We start from the raw sequence: 22,217 nt of genomic DNA on the forward strand, positions 1-22,217 counted from the left end.
GGTGGCAGAAACCCATCGTCCGCCTTTTCGGAAAGCGGGATAAACATGTTGCGCTGTAGGTAAATCACATACCACGATCAATCGGCTAATTGGCTTGAATAAATGACGTTCAAGGTATTACCAATACAGTGCACGTGATACTAACAAACAGGTCAAACTAGAGTAGCTTCATTCTCTTCCCACCGGAATTTTCACTTTCTCCTCAGGACACAATCGGGTGAACTGTCGCGTCTTGCTCTCAAGACTCCCACGCAAACCCATTGCGAGGACACTCGTTCTCGAGAGTCCTCTTCCTCAAGCTCTGTATCTGCAGCAATGGGAATGGTATCACGTTAAAGTCAACTTTGGTTGCAATTCTGCAGTAAACAAAACACACAACATCTTCTGTCTGCTCCAGGCTTGGAAGGAGCCTAGCTGCCCACCATGGCTACCACCTCGCATATGTTCATGTACTCCCTGACAATCCAGCCGCCTACTGCCGTTACACAGGCCATCCTGGGTCAGTTTGCGGGTACCAAGGAACAGCAGATTGTCACCGCGTCGGGGTCAAAGCTCACTATCCATCGACCCGATCCTACCCAGGGCAAAGTCACCCCACTCTTTTCCCAAGATGTCTTTGGCATCATTCGCTCTCTGGCTGCTTTCCGACTAGCTGGGAGTAATAAAGGTATGTTCGACATTCCCCTTGGTGTGATTCCGAGATCATCTTAGTGATTCTTCAAGCTTCCGGGCAGCACGATCCTTAACTGCCGAGCCGACCACCTTGGAGGTGGGACGTGCCCCGGTCAGCGACGTTGACGCTGGGTGCTAGTCCTTGACTTTTGCTGAAAGGTGCATCTAGATTACATCATCATTGGTTCTGATTCGGGACGCATCACTATCATTGAGTATGTGCCCTCCCAGAATCGGTTCAACCGCATTCACCTGGAGACGTTTGGCAAATCCGGTGTCCGTCGTGTGATCCCCGGCCAATATCTGGCGGTTGATCCGAAAGGCAGAGCTTGTCTCATTGCATCTGTGGAGAAGAACAAGCTTGTTTACGTTCTGAATCGGAACTCGCAGGCCGAGTTGACGATCTCATCACCGCTCGAAGCACATAAGCCACAGACACTGGTCTTTGCGATGTCAGCATTGGATGTAGGGTATGAAAACCCGATCTTCGCGGCGCTTGAGGTGGACTACTCGGAGTCTGACCAGGATCCTACGGGTCAAGCGTTCGAAGAAGCCGAGAAGCTTCTGGTATACTACGAATTGGACCTTGGACTGAACCACGTCGTGCGTAAATGGGCGGACCCTGTCGATCGCACATCCTCGATGCTTTTCCAGGTCCCCGGAGGCGCCGATGGCCCGAGCGGAGTCCTGGTATGTGCCGAGGACAGCGTCACCTACCGACACTCAAACCAAGATGCCTTCAGGGTTCCCATCCCTAGGCGTAGTGGCCCAACAGAGAATCCCGAACGTAAACGGTTCGTCACGGCCGGCGTGATGCACAAGATGAGGGGCGCCTTCTTCTTTCTCCTGCAGACTGAAGATGGGGACCTCTTCAAGCTCACTATTGACATGGTTGAAGACGACAATGGTCAATTGACTGGCGAAGTGAGAAGACTGAAGATTAAATACTTCGACACGGTTCCTGTCGCGTCGAACTTGCTGATCCTCAAGAGTGGTTTCCTGTATGTTGCCAGTGAGGCAGGAAATCACCACTTCTACCAATTCGAGAAGCTCGGTGATGATGACGAGGAGATTGAATTCAGCAGTGAAAACTCCTCTGCAGATCCTTCTGTCCCACTTGAGCCCGTATATTTCCGGCCTCGAAGCGCAGAAAACCTCAATCTCGTTGAGACTATCAATTCCTTAAATCCGTTGATTGATAGTAAGATTGCCAACCTCTCCGAAGAAGACGCTCCCCAGATCTACACTATCTCTGGAACTGGTGCTCGTAGCACGTTTAGGACGCTCAAGCACGGCTTAGAGGTTTCTGAAATCGTCGACTCGGAACTCCCCAGTGTGCCTTCGGCTGTTTGGACTACCAAATTGACTCGCGCTGATGAGTTTGATGCCTACATCGTCCTTTCCTTTGCGAATGGCACTCTTGTTCTGAGTATCGGTGAAACCGTGGAGGAGGTGACTGATACTGGCTTTCTGTCATCTGCCCCTACTCTCGCCGTCCAACAGCTTGGGGAGGATTCTTTGATTCAAATTCACCCCCGGGGTATTCGTCATATTATGGTCGACCGTCGAGTGAATGAGTGGCCTGCACCTCAACATCGGTCCATCGTTGCAGCCGCAACGAATGAGCGTCAAGTTGCGGTGGCACTGAGCTCAGGAGAGATCGTGTACTTTGAGATGGATTCTGATGGGACCCTTGCTGAATACGACGAACGGCGCCAGATGTCTGGCACAGTGACATGTCTCAGTCTCGGAGAGGTTCCTGAAGGTCGTGTTCGGAGCTCGTTCTTAGCTGTGGGATGTGATGACTCCACAGTCCGCATTTTGAGCTTGGATCCGGATTCCACCCTGGAAAACAAGTCTGTCCAGGCCCTCACTGCAGCCCCGTCTGCATTGAACATCATGTCTATGTCTGATTCCAGTTCTGGTGGGACGACACTGTATCTTCACATCGGTCTGTATTCTGGTGTCTACCTTCGAACAGTATTGGATGAGGTGACCGGCGAACTGTCTGATACGCGTACGCGTTTTCTGGGCTCGAAGCCCGTCAAGCTATTCCAGGTTTCCGTTAAAGGGCAAACTGCTGTTCTGGCTTTGAGCTCACGTCCTTGGCTGGGCTATTCAGACATTCAGACAAAGGGCTTCATGCTTACTCCTTTGGATTACGTCCCACTTGAATGGGGTTGGAACTTCTCGAGTGAGCAGTGTCTGGAAGGCATGGTCGGTATTCAAGGCCAAAACCTTAGGTATGATGCATTCCCTGTTTCTTTTCCTCCATTTACCCTGATCGAATGATGAGAATATGGGACCCGAAAACCCATGTGGAAGCTTATTATTATTTTATTTCCAATTGTTCCTACTGAGATCAAAGTTATTCTGAAAATTACACGTCAGCTCCTGCCTGCGATTAGCTACATTTGCTAACTGATGTGGATAGGATTTTCTCCATCGAAAAGCTTGACAACAACATGCTGCAACAGTCGGTTTCTCTCGCTTACACTCCCCGCCGTTTCTTGAAACACCCTGAGCAACCACTTTTTTATGTCATTGAATCAGACAACAATGTTTTGTCGCCATCAACTAGGGCGAAACTAATAGAAGATTCCAAGGCACGTACAGGCGATGAAACCGTGCTACCTCCCGAAGAATTTGGATATCCACGGGGCTCTGGTCACTGGGCCTCGTGTATTCAGGTTGTGGACCCAGTACACGCCAAAGCTGTTGTCTCGACAATTGAGCTTGAAGAAAATGAGGCTGCTGTCAGTGTTGCAGCTGTTCCCTTCACTAGTCAGGATGATGAGACGTTCCTTGTTGTAGGAACAGCGAAAGACATGACTGTCAACCCTCCATCGTCTGCCGGAGGATACATCCATATTTACAGGTTCCAAGAAGATGGAAGAGAGCTTGAGTTCATCCATAAGACGAAGGTCGAAGAACCTCCACTTGCTCTTCTTGGCTTCCAAGGCCGACTGGTTGCTGGTATTGGCTCGATGCTTCGGATCTATGACTTGGGAATGAAACAACTCCTCAGGAAATGTAATGCCCAAGTGGTTCCCAAGACGATCGTGGGCCTCCAGACGCAAGGCAGCAGAATTGTCGTGAGTGACGTTCGTGAGAGTGTTACGTATGTTGTATACAAGTATCAGGAAAACGTTTTGATCCCGTTTGTGGACGATTCTGTCTCACGCTGGACGACCTCTACGACGATGGTTGACTATGAAACCACTGCTGGTGGTGACAAATTTGGTAATATCTGGATGCTGCGGTGTCCCAAGAAAATATCCGAACAAGCTGATGAGGATGGATCGGGCGCGCACTTGATCCATGAACGTGGTTATCTCCATGGTACGCCCAATCGTCTGGAGCTGATGATCCATGTTTACACCCAGGACATCCCGACCACCTTGCACAAGACACAACTTGTAGCCGGTGGGCGGGACATTCTTGTCTGGTCCGGATTCCATGGTACTATTGGAATGCTTGTGCCTTTTGTCAGTCGAGAGGATGTCGACTTCTTCCAAAACCTGGAGATGCAATTGGCAGCACAAAACCCTCCTCTTGCTGGACGGGACCACCTCATTTACCGGAGTTACTATGCACCTGTCAAGGGCGTCATTGACGGTGACTTATGTGAGACGTATTTCTTATTACCTAATGACACGAAGATGATGATTGCTGGGGAGCTTGACCGTTCAGTGCGAGAAATTGAACGGAAGATTTCGGTATGTTTTGCCCAGTACCAAGCTGTATGAGCCATCAACTAACCCTTGTATAGGATATGCGGACGAGAGTGGCGTACTGATTTTAGCGGACACGGCGTCTAGCGACTTCTTTTTACTGCACCGGGGTTCTTAGATACCCGATAATCGATATCATCATGTACAGCTTCTACAGTAAAACTGGTGCCTTCCGTTTTCAACTTTACCAATAGAAATAGGGAAAACGCAGTATCGTATGGATCTGCATATTGACGTCTCTTGCCTCGCTCGATCCTCTGCTTCACTCAGTTGATCTTGAGCTGGATGCAGCATGGACTCTCAGAGTTCATCCTGTATGAGACAAGAAAGAGGCTGACGCCCTCGACGATCTTTGAGTACGGTTTTATCTGCATGCCACGGATATGAATCGTAATTTATCCGTCGGGACACTTTTTCTTGTATGATGTCTCGTAGTTTAGCATCTAGCTCTAATCGAAGTCATTATCCTCCTGCACTGTGATTGTGCCTCCGTGGTGATAAAAAACCGTTCTATATACAATGTTCAATGTCTACATGTATCTCTTATAAAACGGATTACGCACCAGCATCCCGTATATCCAGTGTGGTCCAGATTGCCTGATATAAATGTATCTATTGCATCTTAATGCCGGTTGTCACCTGGGATCTCATGTCACTATCACGACAAGCATTATGAGAAAAATGGCCTCCAGCTGGCAGTACCGTTCGCTCGGTGTTCTGGAATCTACAATATGTTTGACAAGCTAGCCTCGACGCAGGGGATTTAGCCAAAGAGCATTGCTTTGTTGTGGTAACTACAGGTAGATTCCTCTCTTTACAACGGCAAGTTCCACTACTGCCCTTAATGGTAAGTATTAGGCCTGAAGCTTCTTCGAAGCACGCGCATCGGTACAAGTAGACGGCAGGTTTTCGGTTCTCTAAAGCAATCATGAGATTGCAAGGAGTAATTTCCTCCTTTACTAAACTATAGTTCCAGTCGAGAGTTACCAGGATGTCATACTTCAGATTCATGTGGTTGCGTTGTCAATCAGTGGTAACACATGCCACTACGCTCGTTTATGATGGACAGCATCTACACTACCTCGTTGGTGTGGTCCAGAAGCGCCTCGAGCATCGAATAGAGACTTACGGACATAGCACATGCTCTTTTTGTGCAAAAACCCGCTGATCTTGAGACAATTTCACAGCTGTAAGTCTGAGGTGGCCCGAGTGCCAGGAGTGCCTGGAATAACCGCCTGTAGCTGCTGGAGCTGCTTATGATCTGCAGGGGAATCATATTTTAGAGTTTATAGAGCTGTTTTTTATTATCCTCCGCTAAGTTTTGGATGAGAACTGTCAGGCTCTATTTGGTTTAAACCTATTCCTTCTACAATGCTATTCTATACGATCAGCTGTTAGGGCTAGGGGCGTAACGAGAGGTCAATTGTATGGTTTGGTTCTACGTTCTTCTGGCGACTAACTGGCCCAGCTTCCGACCGAGACTTCTCCATCATGGCTGCCAAGAAGGGGGCAATGGGACCGTGCCAGGGTAAGAGAAGAAAATTTTTCACAGATGGCGGCATCGAGCGCTAGAAACCATTATTATATCGTATCACTTAAGATACTATCAAGTTTTGTTAGTTTCCCGTCGGCATACCGTATCGGTCGGCTCATGGACGTCGCTTAGCCACGGCTAGACGCGGACCCGTGGAAAAAACGGCTGGAGACTGTGAAATAGCGTACCTTCGTTCCTGGTTTCTGATGGTGGAGTGACTAATGATAATGAGGGATATATAGCAGGGATTGAAGTCGGGAGAATCGATGGGGATTCGACTGTTCTTCCTCATGGGGAGGAGAGGAATTCAAGATTCTGATTCTTTTTTGAGTTCAGTTGTTGCAGCTGGCCAGGATTAATAATTGAAGTATGACAGCATCGAGACCAAGAAAACGCATGGACGACCAATGGGATAAATTAAGGCGATAGATCCCTTGGCGAAGAATCTTGGACGAAGGAAAGAGTGGATCTCAAGCCGAAGCTGTAAGGCGCAGAGCTAAACGGCCGACTTGCGACAACAGGAAGTTACTTGGAGCGGGTAAACGTTCTTATTCGCTTCATTCCACGGGTTGGACTCTTTAGCTCGGTCTTCTCGGTACTCGGAACGACCAGTATACGAGGACTTTGATTATCAACGATCGTTTTCCAAGCTGTTGAGGTCTTTTTTTGCCTTGGTCACACATGTCTCAAGGTTGGGAACCCGTAAAGCACGCAAGATAACTCGTCGACTATGGGCAATGATTGACGAATAGTTTATGGGGGCAAGAGACCATCAGAAGACCTACTCAGTATGGTGTGAGATCTACGATCATCACGCGATTGGGACCTGGTTGGAATGCTGGAGAGTAAGGAGTCTGAAGTCCCATTAAAGGGTATTCTCTAGTTAGGGTTATGCCAAACTATTGGTCTGATGATCGTCACCACTACATATTTGTCAGGTTGCTGACTATTACTTTTCTTCCCCAAAGTCTTCGTGTCCCACGGGGGGAAACATCTTCTGACTCCGGAGTAAAGTTCATGACGAATATGACACAGGGCGTGAGGTCAACATCGCTTAAGGATTGATATTATCCGGGATTGGAGTTGAATGCACTGAATGTCACGGAAGGGCGCAAAGGATCATCGGGAGTTGGACCAATCGCTAGAAAAGTGGATCTCGGCCGATATTCGTGTTAACTATGGAGACGAACTATGAAAATATCCATTCATTCATGTGGTCGGTGTGTGAGTTTGTTGGTTCGGCCTTAATTTCTTTTTATTTATTTTTTTTATTTTTATTTTCTTCCCTTTTTTTGACCTTTTTGTCCAACAAGTGGATTATCGTCAACACGTGCTGAGGATGACCGATCAATGGGTTCTCTCTTTCTTTGCTCGATACGTGACTCATTTTGCGCCCTGTGGATTGACATGTCCGATTAGAAATACGTAGAAGGGGGATATGAGCTAGGTATTTAATATTTAATATTGAATCGCCGGGGGTCTTTCAACAGGATATCCATCGTTGTCATAGTGTGCTGCAAGTATACATCAAACTATCTCCACAGCTCGCCATTACTATTACCCAACGACAACCATCACCCCATCCCTACATTCAATTTAGAATCTTTTTCTTGCAGCTGGCGTCTCCCTTCGTTTCTTTTTATATTCTTCTTTCTCTCCTCGCTGCAACCCAATTCCTTCTGCTCAGTAATCATCTCTCCTCTTCACTATCAGTCTGGGGTGCTGCGCATGACGCGCTCTCCACGATACCCTGGAGCATTTCTCTCTGTATTATCCCTTACATTGTGAAGTACAGCCGCAATGACCTCATTTGTCACTCGTAGCTCCAGCACGTTGGAGTCCTTGACGCAGTCGCGTCCGAAGGTCGACATCGAGCTCTCCGGACAGACCGAAGGGCTTGTCAGTTCATATACCACCAAGGATCGTATTGAGGGGACGGCAGTTATAACGGTAGACCGTGATACTCGTTTTGATGAGGTTGAAATCACCTTCGAGGGTAAGGAAGCCCCAGACAGGACAGATCACTCAAAGCCGCAGGGAGCCTTTACTCATATCTACAGGGACATCGAGAACTTCCGTGGAGCGTGTAGCGATGCCAGGACGTACAGGCGCTTACCAGACATTCCTCCGACTTCGTCAACCGATTGAGGACTCTGCCTATCCTATGCCCCGTGTGCTGGAGGCCGGCCGCACTTACAAGTTTCCGTTCACATTTGTCGTACCCGATCGTCTGCTGCCACATGTATGTAGCCACGCAAAGACGAACGCCCATGTTGAACGCTCTCACACCCTGCTCCCACCTTCTCTCGCGGATCCCATGTTGGCCAATGATGGCAAGTCGCTCTTGAATGACCTAGCCCCCGATATGTGCCGGATATCATATTTGATCCGGGTTAGCGTGCAACGCAAGCCAGAGAATGCCCCGTCCAAGGCCTTGGCTTCGGTAGGAAAGAAGGTGCGGATCATTCCGGCCGTCGATGAAGAGCCCCCTTTGAACATCACGGACGACGACAGCTACTGCATTCGGAAGGAGAAAGACGTCAAGCGCGGTTTCATGAGAGGCAAGCTGGGCCGACTGGTTGTCGCCTCGTCACAACCCAAGCCTGTGCAACTGTGTCCGCCTAACAGTGAGGCCACTGATTCGGTCAGTACCGCTGCGACAGTACACCTACGATTTGATCCCGTGGGCAAGGAGGAACCTCCTCGCCTGGGCACGATCTGGAGTAAGCTCCGAGCGTCCAGTCTGTTCAGTGCAGAACCCTGGGGTGATTACCCTTCCCCCCGAAATGTGCCCTGGGCACAGATAGGTCAAGGATGTTACACCGAGACCGTCCCCCTTTCTACCATGTGCGTGGCGTCGGCACACTGGACGAAGCATACCAACCCCCGGGGACTCAGTCGCTGCGACTCGATGGAGTCAACATCATCCTCGGAGTCATTAACCGGTCCATCGGCGTCTTTTACCGGAGAAACCTACTATACCGCATCAGTTGTCGTGCCCATCACTCTTCCCAAGACGAGAGCATTCGTCCCGACCTTCCACTCGTGTCTGATCTCTCGCATATATTGCCTCGAGCTCAGCATCTCTTACCATACGCCAAACGCCAATATCCTGACCCCAACGGCAACGCTAAAGATCCCCATCCAACTCACAAGCCGGTCTCGGTCCGATGCAAAGACAAAGGGTCTTGAACATGAGATCACCCAGCATGAAGTTAATGCAGAATTCTTCAGCCCCCGCAGCGTCGCACCCCCGACAGTGGTCGAGGTGGCGCCACCGGAGTACTCGGAGAACCAAGGCCCAATTCTGCCTCCTGATCGTTCGATCGATTTGATGTCTACTGCCCGTGTCCCCAGGGTTAATGCTGGAGGTGTCGGGACTGCTTGTTAAAAGTCTTCCCGCATTCAGCAGTGAATGCAGGGGGTTTCATGAGATCTAAAAGTTCTGTGTTCCATGGCGTTGAGAAGATATGTTTTGTCTGAATATACCCGGATTGTTTTGTTGTATGAAATTCGCATAGCAATAGCGCATAAGGGCGTTTTTGATCGAGAGATCCGGTTATCTCCAGGGTCTGAAATCATGTTTGGGGTCTTTTGCACTGAGCCTAATTTAATTTAGAATAATTTAGTTTCAATATAGACCAACTTGATGAAAACCCGACTCCATACTATACGTAGTTCGACTAGCCTGAAATCACAGGCATCACGCTCTTCCCAGGTCACGCCCCTCCTCTTCCTTTTACGGCGTCTTCATAAAAGGCGCATTGAACAAAACATCCTCTTTTTGACACATTCAAGGGTCTCCTATCACCAGACTTGGAAACGTATCCTGAAAGCCTTGCCGAATAAAGCATCCATTGAGCACAATCCCGTACAAAGCAATATAATCCACAAGTATCCTGCCACTTGACAAAGAAAGCAGGGGTATGTGTCTTTATAGGAGCCGTCCAAGTATATCATCCTTTGTTTGCCCCCACAGTATTAGACAAACTGCCGAAGTTCATTGTACAGGTACCAGACATGCAGCATAGGACTATAAGTGGAGCATGGATTCCTTCTCAACAACACCTTCAGGATAGTCTCCTCGAGCACATATACTTGGGTATTGGCTGGCATCATTCTTCACTATGAGAAATTTCTTCCTCCTCCTCGGGGGCCTTGCATGCCTCACCAGTGCTGCCCTCATCCCGCATTCAAACGATAAACATCATACTCCTAGTCGTTCTGAGCCTGAGAACGGATATGTATCCATGGCCTACTTTGCAAGCTGGGTTAGCATTAGCTTTTCCCCTTCCACTGATTTCCTATCGAACTAGCACAGAAGACCTCTTTAACATGAAAGTGTAGGCCATATACCGTGACCACTATCCGCAGCATATTCCTGTCGACAAACTCACCCACGTCCTCTACGCCTTTGCCAACATCACCAAAACTGGCGAGGTTCGGTTATGGGATCCATGGGCTGACTATGATAAACACTTCCCCGGAGACCCACAGGAAGCAGAGAAAGACAATTTCTACGGATGCGTCAAACAATTGGGTCTCCTAAAGCGGAAGAACAAACATCTAAAAGTCCTTCTGTCGATCGGCGGATACACAAACTCAAACACAACTTGGGCTGGTATTCTCAAAGTTGAGGCAAATCGAAAGACCTTCGCCCAGACGGCTGTCGAGTTGATGCATAATGTGGGATTTGATGGTTTAGATATCGATTGGGAGGTCAGCTTTTCCCTTCTATTTCTTCTTTCATCATTTCACTAGGCTGATATCATGTAGTATCCCAAAGAAGAGAGTGCAAAGGATATGGTGTCTCTCCTGAAGGAAGTAAGAGAGGTATGTGTTGCGTATACATCAGGAGATACATATGACAATCCAATTCCAATAACAATTCTCTTGCCTCTCTTGCTTGACACACTGCTAAGAACCGACCAACAGGAACTGGACAGTTGCAGTAAGCAGCATGCGAATGGCAAAAAGTTCCTCCTAACCATCGCTTGCTCAGCCGGTATGTGTGGCCCCTTCAAAACACAGAAGAAGAGAGCTAACGACAAGTCTCAGGGCCGTCAAACTACAAGGCTCTCCAGATGTCTGAGATGGATAAATATCTCGATCTCTGGAACTTGATGGCATACGACTACGTCGGTAGCTGGGCCAATGCAACGGGTCATGCAGCTAACCTCTATGGCAACTCCTCTAACCCCGAAACCACCCCCGCTAATACAGATGATGCTATAAAGTACTATACTTCTAATGGCGTGCCATCCAACAAGATTGTCCTTGGAATGCCGCTTTACGGCCGCGCATTCGTCAACACTACCGGGCCAGGTCAACCCTATGTTGATGTTGGGACGGGGATGGGGGATCCCGGAGTTTGGCATTACAAGGTGCTGCCACTGGCTAACGCAACGGTTGTTGAGCTACCAGATTTAGGGGCTAGTTATAGTTATGACGAGAAAAACAAGATGTATGTTTCCTATGATACGGTGAAAACGACCATAGCCAAGGCGGACTATATCAAAAAGCAAGGCCTTGCAGGTGGAATGTGGTGGGAGACCAGTATGGATAAAGTTGGGGAAACCAGCCTTATTAGCACGGTATGTCTTTATTCCTTTACTTTCTATTGGCCCTAGAACCAATCTGCTTTCTAAATATTGAAACGATGTACTGACTTATATGGCTCAGCTGGTTCGGGAACTCGGTGGCACTGACGCTTTGGAAAAATCCGAAAATTATGTCAATTACACCTGGTCGAAATACGCAAATGTCCGGGATGGATTCAAGGCCGATCTGGAAACATGAGGAGGGTCACCGGTAGCTCTGGACGTCCATTCTACTCTTCTGACCTGAGCCATATTACCAAGTTCAAGGGGTTCAATCTACTATGTATTCCATATCTTAGTATCTCGCTATAAATAGACCTTATTGATTCGCTTTTCATGACACAAAGTGCCTCTCTCCTAAGTGAAATCAGTAGAACAACTGCGAGCTTCTGTTCATCTAGCTCTTCCACTAGAACCCAACGTATCACCTAGAGAAATAACCCGGCAACCCAACCCAAAATCTTCAGGCTATTCCTAGAACGAGTCTAAAGCAGTGAAAATAGGACAAGAATGACAGTTCCCGTTGCTTGTGCAAGTGTGGGATTTGCATGATCCCAAGACTAAGGGTTTTAATGTACCTAGGGCTGGAAGGGGAAGGATTACCTATCTCCTGGGAATTCTTTGACTTGCGTATGTTATTTGCTTTTGTTTTTATCACTGCATGATGTATTTATTCCGGGAACAAGGGGTCTTGTATCTCATGATGTTTGCGTTTTGATTTTTCTTATCTTTCCATGTGTCTATAGTATAAATTGTAAAAGAGGATGATGGACAGAGACATGCTGAAAAAGGTTCTACTGGTCAGTAGTAGGTAGAACCAAAATCTATGAATTATATATTCAAGGGCAACACAGCAAAACCAAGCCAACTTTTCTATACACAAAGAACATCTCCACTCAAGAACAGAATTCCAACGCCAGAAATGCCCAGAACCTCTTTTGAAAACTTGACTTCGTCCCGATCGGAAAGCACATCAGGTCAACATATCATCCAACTTCTCGCCGAGCACGTCCTCGATCTGCTTAACCCATTTGCGAACCTCCTTCTCCACGTTCTCGTCCTCGTCTTCCATCAGTTCACTGATGTAGGGCAGCATCTCGGGCAACAGAGCAAGCCATTCCTCGCCCAGCTGCTCGGTGAGCGCCTGTTCCGTCTTGAGGGCTGCGAGACGCGTGTGCGGGTTCTCGCCGCCGGCGGCTTTGCCGGTGGGGCCGGCTGAGGGACGCAGGTACCGCATAAGGACTGTGTTGAGTTCCTTGTGGTTGTCTGTGGAGTCGGCTGCCACGGCCAGTTCGGTGATTGCTGGGATGGCTTCGTTGATGACGAGGGTTGCTGTTGTGGAGTGAGTGGCGTGGGCGAGTTGCGAGATTAGGGGTGTTGCGATTTTGGTGAGGTGTGAAGGTGATTGCCAGACTCTGTTTTGGGTTGTGTTAGTTAATCTGCTTGGGTTAGGGTTAGGAAACTGTTTGTTAAGCTTACCGTCTTGGTCATGCTCGAAGGCGTTCTTGAGCAGGCGCATAGTTGCCAACCAGAGGGATTTGGTGTTGGGGTTGGACGGGCTGGCTTTGCCGAGGACTGATACTACGTTCTCGATGATGTAGCTGGCATATCCGGTGACAATGGACTGTGGTTTGTTAGAATAGGGTTGACTGGGTTGAAGAGAGTCCGGGACAATATTGTGCTTACCTGAAGAGTGCCGAAGAAGACCTGCAGGAACTTGTAGAAGGTCGTGAGCCGGGCCAGGCTGCCCTGTGTATCCTTCTTTGAAACGCCAGTTGTTGCCCACTCGAGGAGCTTGGTGAAGATAGGACGGAAGGTTGAGTCGTTGAGCTTGTAAATCATCTTGATTGTGACCTCGTTGACAATTTCCTCGATCTCGTCTACATCAGACAAGTCAAAAGTAGCATCCGATCCCAGTGCGAGTTGCTCGCGACGCAAATCGAACGCCTTGAAAAGAATATTGGTGATGACAGGGAGGTTCTTCGCGGTAGATGACTTCGGATGCTTCTCAATGGCCATGCTGACGACTTCCAGAGTTTCCTTCGTAGCTTCTGGTCCGGCTTGCACGGCATGCTGCCAGTTGCGGTCGACTGCGCCGAACGTTGCAGAAGCATCAACCTTCTTGGCCATAAGTCTCAACGCCTCCTGCCGGCTCTCCTCTTCATACTCATCGTTCATGGCGGACTTGTACGAAAGTACAAGGACCTTGTCCAGATGAGAAGCGGAGATCATGTAAGGAAGGTGGACGAAAAGAGCCGAGAACAAGGAGTAAACAGCATCGTGCAACCTTGTGTTCTCCTTGCCATCCTTCAAGCTCAATTCAAGCAAGGCCAGCGAGCGGTTGAGTGTGTCCGGTAAGGCAGGGATCATGGCCTGGCCCAGGACTTCGGCCATAGAGGCAAGACACAGCACGCCCATGATGCGAATACGGTTGTCCTCCTGTCCGATGCAAACCTCACTAGCAACAACCCTGGCGGCAGGGATAACCTTCGACGGGTCCTTCTTACCATACTTGTCGGCTATGCGGTCGATGCAAGCCACCGCAGCATGCTTGAGCAGGATGTCTGGCGAAGACTCGACAATCTTGACCAAGACGGGCAAGAAGTCCAACATTCTGGTTTGGGAAGGACTGTCGCGTTCAGGGTTCTGACGTAACCGGCCTTCCAGAAGTCGGAGAACCTTGCGGCGGAGTTCATCGTTGGGACGCTGAAGCAACACCTCGATCGTGTCGAGGAAATCGACGAGCGATAAGGTTCCGAACAGTGCACTGAGAACTTCGCCACTTGCCTGGCTGACGGGCTTCATGTCCTGCATGTTGTCTCCAATTGCCAAGGTTTGTTCCAGGATCTGCGAGAAAAGGGCGCGGATTTGTTGAGGTTCATCACCTTCCTCTGTTGTGAAAGCTTTGGCCATCTTTGATTTGAGAGAAGAATGCCTAAACAGATAGGCCAAAGCCCGTAGAAGGTCAACGGCAACCTTCTGAGGCTCACGGCCATCGTCACTTCCGATTCCAAGGAGAACTTGTGAAATACCAGGCTTCGACTTGAGAGAGTCGCTGACCAGTCCGAGATACTTGCTGTAGGTGGCAAGTTCAACAGGAGCATTGGCATCCGATACCAGGCCCGTCATCAAAATCAAAACATCCTTATCCATGGAATATCTATTTGCGAGCATGGACAAAACAGCGAACAAGAAGTCCTGGGTTCCAAGTTTGGTAATAAGGGCGTGGAAAAGTCGGAGGCGGCGATGTGAAGGGATGTGCTCGAAGGCAGCGGTGAAGCTGAGCAGCAACTCGGATGTCCCTGACACAACGTCACGCTTCTGGTTACGCAATGACTGAATGAGGGCCGGAACGACTTGGTCAATCGTTTGATCGATCACGGAAACAGAGTAGTCGTCATCCTTCTTGAGCACGCTGGAGCCCATGAAAGTGAAGATTGGCATCACACTGTGGAGAACCACTTCAGGAGCAATGACAGACAGTCCCGCGACCAAGAGAAGGGCTGCGTTCTGCACTTGAGGACTGTCGGTAGTGCGGACACAATCGACAACCAGATCCGCGCGAATAACGGAGGTATCGAACTGTGGCTTACCAATGGTCTTCGAGCGGTTGACAATAGCCAACAAGCTGCCAAGTGCCAAGCTGAGCAGGTAACTCATTCCTGACTGAACTTGAGACTTGAAGTGGTGAAGAGCAGCCAGGGTTTGGAACAAGCCGTCGGCCAATTCCGGGTGAGTCTCAGGGAAAGAACTATCTACCAACTCCAGAATGAAGGTCATCTTCTCCATGAGTTCACTGAGAGTAGCCTCATCCTTGACAGTCATTGCGACCATATTGCTCTGGCTGGTGCGCCTTCTCTTGGGAGCTGGTCCAAGACCTTCCATATCAGTGACTGTGGCAGGAATCTTCTGAATGAATTGAGAAAGTACAGCTCCCGGAAGCTCTACACTGCGTAGGATGTCCCTACAACCATCAACCAGTGGCGAATCAGACTGTTCCAGAGATATCTCAAACAGATTCTCCGCGGCAAGGACTTGCCGGTCTTCAGAAACCTTGGGCCAGACATCCTTCATACGACCGAAGACTGCGCCGACGAAAGAAGAGCTCAAGGACTCCGAATACGGGCTCACGGTTGATAAAAGCACGGTGATAGCGTCTCTCTCCTTTGGTGTCACCGTCAAGACAATCTGGTTCTCCATCTCCGAAACGGGGACTCGCTCCTTCTCGCAAACATCCTTGGCCTGCTGTCCACCCATCTCTCTCCAGTTCTTTAGTAGCGGCCCAAGCTCCTTAGTACGGGTCGTTCCACCAGCCTTTTCAACACGGTTAAGAAGCTTTAACAAGCCAAACTTGGGTGCATAGAGCGGGACATGAACAGCATGAGAGCAGAGGCAGGTGAAAAAGCTTAATCGAACGGCCTTCTTAAGCTCAGACGACTCCGAGTCCGAAACGGACGAACCACGCAAAGTAGCCTCGAGGACTCGGCCGATATGATCTGGATCAATGACATATTCTTCCAATCCTGGAAGCAAAGCACGCTCAAAAACCTTCTGTAAATCGCGGCCCGGGATCCATTGGATATTCTTTGGCTGACTGTCTTGACCGTAAATTGTGTTGCTGGCCCAGATACCTCCTGGAGCATCACCCTTCTTGTTCTTGTGGAGGCTACCAATGATAGTCAAAATGCCAGCAGCCTCCCGACGAACTCGCTCTGAAGGATCGGCAAGAGTGGCTAAGACAAATGGCAGTAACGCTTGGAGATCCACGTCAATGGAGGCAGTAGTGAGGAACGAAGAGACCATATTCAACGCAGCCACTCTGGTGCCAATGGGATATGACCCGGAGAAGACCCGGACAAAGAAAGACAGATATTGAGGAGATTTTGTAGCGTTCGCTTTGTCAAGAGCTGGCAGGCTGGCGAAGGCATCAAGCTTCTCTTGAGACCCAATACCCAAGCCAAAAGTCCGGACAAGGTTATCGAACACTGGGATGGATTGGGTGCTGAGATATGAGCCCTTGAACGAGCTACCCGCCAGAGACTCTAGAGCCGGCGTGAAATTATCTTGCTCCTCTTCCTTCTCCGCGTCTTCCATCTCCACGTCTTCCAAGGCTTTGGGAGCGGGTGCGGACTCGATAACTGTTTGCAGGTTTTGTTCGATAGCAGCAATATCAAAGGATGACTCCGCAACGGTCTTCTGGAAGATAGGACGCAGGGATTCCGACCGACCGAAGTGCTGTACCAGATCCGCGAGATGGGTTTGCGCATCCAGAGACATGACACCATCCTTATGAGCATTGCCACTAGCGCGCAAGACCAAGGCCATGCCACTGCCCAATTCAGCCTCTCCTAACAGTTCACTCTCGAACATAAGCGACAAGAAATCAAGACGGGCTGTGTCTTTCTGCTTCGAGAGGTCCTGTACACAGCCTGCCACCAATCCAAGTAGTAGTTGAGATGCACGGTGCTGTTTCGAAGTTTCGGACAACTGCTGTAGAGGGTTCTCCAATCGAAGGATGGCTTTGAAAACACGCTTTGGTAGCGTCGTGTCCGGCTTCTTCTGTGCAAGAACAGCTAAGCATACAAGACCTGAGTTCACCGTTTCTTCCGTCCAAGACTCTGCCACAGCCTCCATCAAGCTATCGATGACCTTGTCGTGCAGAGAAGCTTTTTGTGCAATAGCCACGCAAACCATGTAGCACCCGATGACCAACTCTGCTACATCCTTCATAGCCAACCCGTCATTCAATACCGGAAGAACTCGCATGATGATATCGTCGTGGTTTTCCTTCTCAATGTTTCGTCGACCCGAACGCCCCGAATCCAGCATTCCAGCAACAGACTCTGTTACGATACCCGCCCAAAACGTCAAAAGCGCATGGTGACCCGCTCGTTCCCTGCTGACTTGAATGGTGTATCTATTTAAAGCTGCGAAGAATGGCTTGTTTGTGGTAGCACTGTGCACGAGAGGATGGCGCGGGGGGTTGATTGAGCTTTTCTTATAGGGATTGAGAATTTTGAAGGTCGGTGTCAGATCCTCTGGAAGTATCGACAATAGGTTCAGGAACAGAGGGGTGGTGTGATATGGAAGGAAAGTGAGGATCGTAAACTCCGTGTTATATTCGTGTATCCTGCACATTCTGTTAGCCCATGGTTGTCGAACAGTTTGGAGATTGAGGTCAATGAATCGTTTCAATCGTACCGAAAACGCCTAATGAGCCAGTCAACAGCCTTTACAGCAGGACTCAGCAATAATTTCCCTCCGACCAAAGCAAGGAAAGTCTCCAAAACTGCATCCAGCTCCTTATTCTGGGCAACGTTCATTTCCGTTCGCTCCTGCGCCTTGCTCTGTTCGCTGAAGATCGTGCGCTCGAATTGCGCAAATCGGGGATCCAACTCGCATAATTCCTGGAAACCTTCGTTGCATATATCATAGATCGTATCGAAATCTTGGGACCCGGCGACCTTTCTGTCGAAAATCAAAGATTGTGAATGCGCTATCCTCTGCGCCTTGAGGTTTAACTGGTTGGTCGAGTTTGCCGCAATCTGCGACAGCTGCGCAGCGAGGGACGATGCCATCTTGAAGCGTATATTGTTCCTTAACCGTATTTACAATAGTAACCCATCCCTCAGAAACACACTTCTCGAACTTGAACAACAATTCAGTCTCCCCAGGCGTATTGGGTTATTTTTTCACGCCGGCAACGGTGGGTGATCGGAGTAGCCTTTTTTTTTACTGCCGCCTCTCCAACCAGAAAAAATTACGGGAAGCGGAGGCGGAGTTTTTCCAGTGACAACCACCAAACAACTGATCTTCAAGGCTCACGATGCCTCACGCTCAGGAGCATGGATTCCTCTAGCTCTCAGGTTGGTCCTTTTTCTTGGAACATTGATCTACTATCGAAACTAATTGCAATATATTTTTTCTAGCCGGAGAAGAAGTCCATCCCTCGGTTCGCCAGCTTCAAGCCTCGACCAGCGCCTCCACCCGAAGCTGATCGGCCTCCCGAGCGCCGCAGTCGCGACAGCTCCGACAAAGAAGACAGGCACAGACACCACTCAAAACGACACCGTTCGAGACACAGACATCACCGAGACCGTTCCCGCTCTAGAGATCGTCGAAGAGAGCGTAAAAACATCCGTCATGACCATAAGGAGGCGTCTCATTCCGAACGGGAGCTTATTCCTGAGCACCGATTGGTGCCGCGAGACACCGTGAAGTTAGAGGCGGAGGCGTCAGATCTATATGTTGTGGATCGTAAAGGTGATAGATACAATATCATATACGGTACTATTCATCGTTACAATGTTCCGCTCTACTACCGGATAGGTCGAGGTAGCGTGCTAGGTCTTCCTCCAACCTATAAGATCGATCGCGATACCGCCGAAGGAGACGCGTTGATCATCAAGGCAGATGCCTGGCGCTCCGATGGCTCAAGGACAAGGTCGAAGAGTATAATATCTGGGGGGAGCACACAGAGAACGAAACTACTTCGGATACGACCAGCACCTACGTTAGATGCAGCTGCAGACGCCTCGAAAGATTATCTTCCACTTACGGCCTCCGTGCATCACAAACGCAGCGATGTCTCAGGACATGAGGGTTCGGACGACGAGAGATATGGCTATCGTTCAATTCATGGAAAGGCGAAGCAAGAGGATAACCTTCCCAGTGACATGGAAGAAGTATCAGACACCGATTTGAGTGGTGACGAGACGGCGCGAGTCGACCCTGATAAAGAAGTTAAACAGCGCAATGTCGAGCTGTCCAGGAATGTTGAGCGCAATCCCACCGATGTGCGTGCATGGATTGACCTTGTCGAGCATCAGGAATCTCTTCTGAAAGGCTCCGAAGGAGAAACGAAAACCCTCACGTATGCTGAAAAGAAGAGCTTGGCCGATATCAAGATATCCCTCTATGAGAAAGCCTTGAAGAAGGTTGGAGGACATGCTTCTCGTGATCTTCTTCTCCTCGGTCTTCTAGAAGAAGGCGCCAAACTTTGGGACACGAAAAAGCTTTCAGCACGGTGGCAGGCTGTACTGAAATCAAATCCTCATTTCATTAGCCTCTGGGTCAAATATCTTGATTTCCGACAGACTGAATTTCTTGAATTTACTTACGAACGATGCTATGCTACGTTCATTGATTGTATGAGATTGAACAGATCTGCATCCGACAACCCGGAGAAAGCCCATGTTCAAGTCTACCTCTTCCTTCGCTTGACGCTTTTCATTCGGGAAGCCGGATTCACCGAACATGCAGTAGGTCTATGGCAAGCAATTCTAGAGCTTACGTTCTTTCAATCGGGGACAACGGATTCTGTCACAGCTCGAGAAGAGGTGCTGTCGGCGTTCATGGATTTCTGGGATTCTGAAGTTGTGCGTATTGGTGAAGTTGGCGCAAAGGGCTGGCAGAGCGGCCTTAATACTCTTTTGGAGCCCAGATCCTTCACATCACAAAATCGAGTGAACTCGAAGTCTGTATTCGCGTCTTGGATGTCATGCGAACGGGAACGAATTAACAACGCTCGCCTTCCAGCTCGCAGCTTAGATGAAGAGAACGATGATCCCTATCGTGTAGTTCTCTCGGCCGATCTTCTGGAGGTCCTATCGCTTGTATGGGGCTTAGCATCAACAGACGTGCTGGTTGACAGCTTTCTATACTTCTGTCATCTTCCTCCTATTGCATTCTCCAGCAACTCGAAGACAACCAATCACTGGATGGGTGACAGCTTCTTGCGAAATGAATTCATGAGTAGCTCTGATTCCACGCTTGATCGCTGGGTTCCTAAATACGACACCGATGCTAGAAATACCGCTTCGGCGCCGGGCTACTTCCAGAACTTTGTTCATTCATTCGATACTCTTTTCGCGGACCACGAGGCATGGTTCTCCTCCATTGGTCCTTGGGCTACAAGCGTACTGAACTCTCGGTCCGATGTCGACCCCGGTTGGGTTTCCAAGGTATTGAGATCTTTGGTAGAGCTGATGCCACAAAATGACCATTTGGCTGCGTATGCGATTGCGGTGGAGTTTGCAGGTGACCGCAGCAAGGCAGCAAAGTATGCGAAATCCTTACTCAAAAAGCGGCCGTCCAGCCTGTGGCTCTACAATGTGTATGCTCTTATTGAACGTCGGTCAGGCAACCTGGAGGCCGCCAACCGTGTGTGGGAGACCACTCTATCTATGAGCCAAAACAGTAAGACGTTTACTGAGGAGGAAAAGGTCGATGCTGTTCTCCTTTGGCATACTTGTATATGGGAGATGCTGGAGGCTGGCAGCTTAGATTATGTATCTTATCTCTTCAGTTCTATGCCTCAGAGCAGTCCTAGCCTGAAGGCTCCGGTGGATTCTAAACAATACATATTCAACCCAACAAGCCTGCTGAAGACTCAGAGTGTAAGTAGACAAGCTTTTCACTCCTTACCACTAGGCTAACTCAAAGCAGTTACTATCAGATAACCAAGAGGCCTCGCTTGCAGCCGGAAAAGCCAACACTTTTGTGGCCTGCACGGACTGTCTAGCAATACTAACATACCTTTCTAACTCTCGGGATCTAAATAAAGCCCTTCAGCCATACAGCAATGGCTTCAACAGACTTGCAACATTGCCAGCAAAGTTCGAATCGTTCAGATCCATTTCTATTGAACTCCTGCACCAAGCGCGTGCAAGACTGCTCTACTATCACGCCCGCACAAGCAGCATATACAAGCCCTCCCAGATTCGTGCTCTGCTGGCAGATAGCATATCCTTATTCCCCCATAACACGATATTTCTGTCCCTCTTTGCTTGGAACGAATCTCGGTTCCGTATCGAAGAGCGCGTTAGGGATACCATCATGGACATAACGACGAAAGCCCACAACCGTGCCGACCAAATCTTCACAACCCAAGTACCAATCACATCCCACTTATTCTCTATCTTCACCGAACTAAATCGTCCTGTGTATGCCGGTTCTACCCCACACTCTGTCCGTGCGGCTTTCGAAAAGGCTATTGGCGACAAAGACCCGATGACCTCAACGCACCATAACACACTTTCCACCGCCCGCTCCAACCTCACACTCTGGAAACTCTACATTCTCTTCGAGCTATCTCAGCACGACATCAATCGTGCCAAAGATGTCTTCTACCGTGGTATGCGCGCCTGTCCTTGGTCCAAAGAGCTCATCATGCTTGCCTTCAGCCATCTCAGGGCAGATATCGTCCGGGAGCTGCATCCAAGCGCATCACGGAAGGGCGATGGCATGAACTTCTATGAGCTACGAAGTGTGTATAATGTCCTGATAGAGAAGGAATTGCGGGTTCATGTCGATATCGAAGATGAGTTGGACGAGCTGTTGGCGGAGATGCAGCAGAAGACAGCTGCGCTGGGGCTACCAATTGCCATGCCGGAAGATGCCGATAGCGAGGATGAGCAGATGCAACTATGACAACCTATTATTCAATCAACGTGTATCATATCAGTCTTTGGCCTATGAAATACAGGAAAAGATACCATAACTATTCACCCTAGCAAATTGAAGAGTGAACCATTTATAACTATATACTGGTCTACTGTACAGGGCATTGCATCTCATCAGGTACATACACTAGTCAATGACACGCAACTCGCATTGTCGAAAAGGGGAAAGAAAGATGTCGATAAAGAAAACTCGTAACTCATCAAAAAATCACCG

General features: G+C 49.1%; 5 protein-coding genes across 5 annotated transcripts; 4 read left to right on the plus strand and 1 right to left on the minus strand.

The window, feature by feature from the left end:
• Positions 1–288: 288 nt before the first annotated feature.
• On the plus strand, positions 289–4,581 carry ANOM_004063 (DDB1/RSE1 family protein; the record flags this gene model as incomplete). Its single annotated transcript, XM_015549320.1, has 4 exons — positions 289–667; positions 842–2,915; positions 3,107–4,391; positions 4,445–4,581. Coding segments are annotated over 4 exons (3,639 nt in total), but the record flags the coding sequence as incomplete, so codon positions are not given.
• A 3,159-nt stretch (positions 4,582–7,740) lies between these two features.
• ANOM_004064 (arrestin (or S-antigen), N-terminal domain protein) lies at positions 7,741–9,331 on the plus strand (the record flags this gene model as incomplete). The annotated part of the gene is made up of 2 exons (XM_015549321.1): positions 7,741–7,936; positions 8,001–9,331. 2 exons carry the CDS (start codon positions 7,741–7,743, stop codon positions 9,329–9,331), a joined length of 1,527 nt encoding a protein of 508 aa, XP_015408482.1.
• Positions 9,332–10,067: 736 nt separating this feature from the next.
• ANOM_004065 (glycoside hydrolase family 18 protein) lies at positions 10,068–11,739 on the plus strand (the record flags this gene model as incomplete). Its single annotated transcript, XM_015549322.1, has 6 exons — positions 10,068–10,211; positions 10,288–10,659; positions 10,717–10,773; positions 10,876–10,945; positions 10,999–11,534; positions 11,623–11,739. The coding sequence occupies 6 exons, from the start codon at positions 10,068–10,070 to the stop codon at positions 11,737–11,739; spliced, it is 1,296 nt and encodes a 431-aa protein (XP_015408481.1).
• Positions 11,740–12,513: 774 nt separating this feature from the next.
• utp10 (snoRNA-binding rRNA-processing protein UTP10) lies at positions 12,514–18,118 on the minus strand (the record flags this gene model as incomplete). The annotated part of the gene is made up of 3 exons (XM_015549323.1): positions 12,514–13,164; positions 13,227–17,670; positions 17,742–18,118. 3 exons carry the CDS (start codon positions 18,116–18,118, stop codon positions 12,514–12,516), a joined length of 5,472 nt encoding a protein of 1,823 aa, XP_015408484.1.
• A 267-nt stretch (positions 18,119–18,385) lies between these two features.
• ANOM_004067 (uncharacterized protein) lies at positions 18,386–21,971 on the plus strand (the record flags this gene model as incomplete). Its single annotated transcript, XM_015549324.1, has 3 exons — positions 18,386–18,406; positions 18,470–20,938; positions 20,988–21,971. The coding sequence occupies 3 exons, from the start codon at positions 18,386–18,388 to the stop codon at positions 21,969–21,971; spliced, it is 3,474 nt and encodes a 1,157-aa protein (XP_015408483.1).
• Positions 21,972–22,217: the final 246 nt, after the last annotated feature.

The sequence above is a fragment of the Aspergillus nomiae genome (genome assembly GCF_001204775.2).
Source record: "Aspergillus nomiae NRRL 13137 chromosome Unknown contig00077, whole genome shotgun sequence".
Taxonomy (NCBI): domain Eukaryota; kingdom Fungi; phylum Ascomycota; class Eurotiomycetes; order Eurotiales; family Aspergillaceae; genus Aspergillus; species Aspergillus nomiae.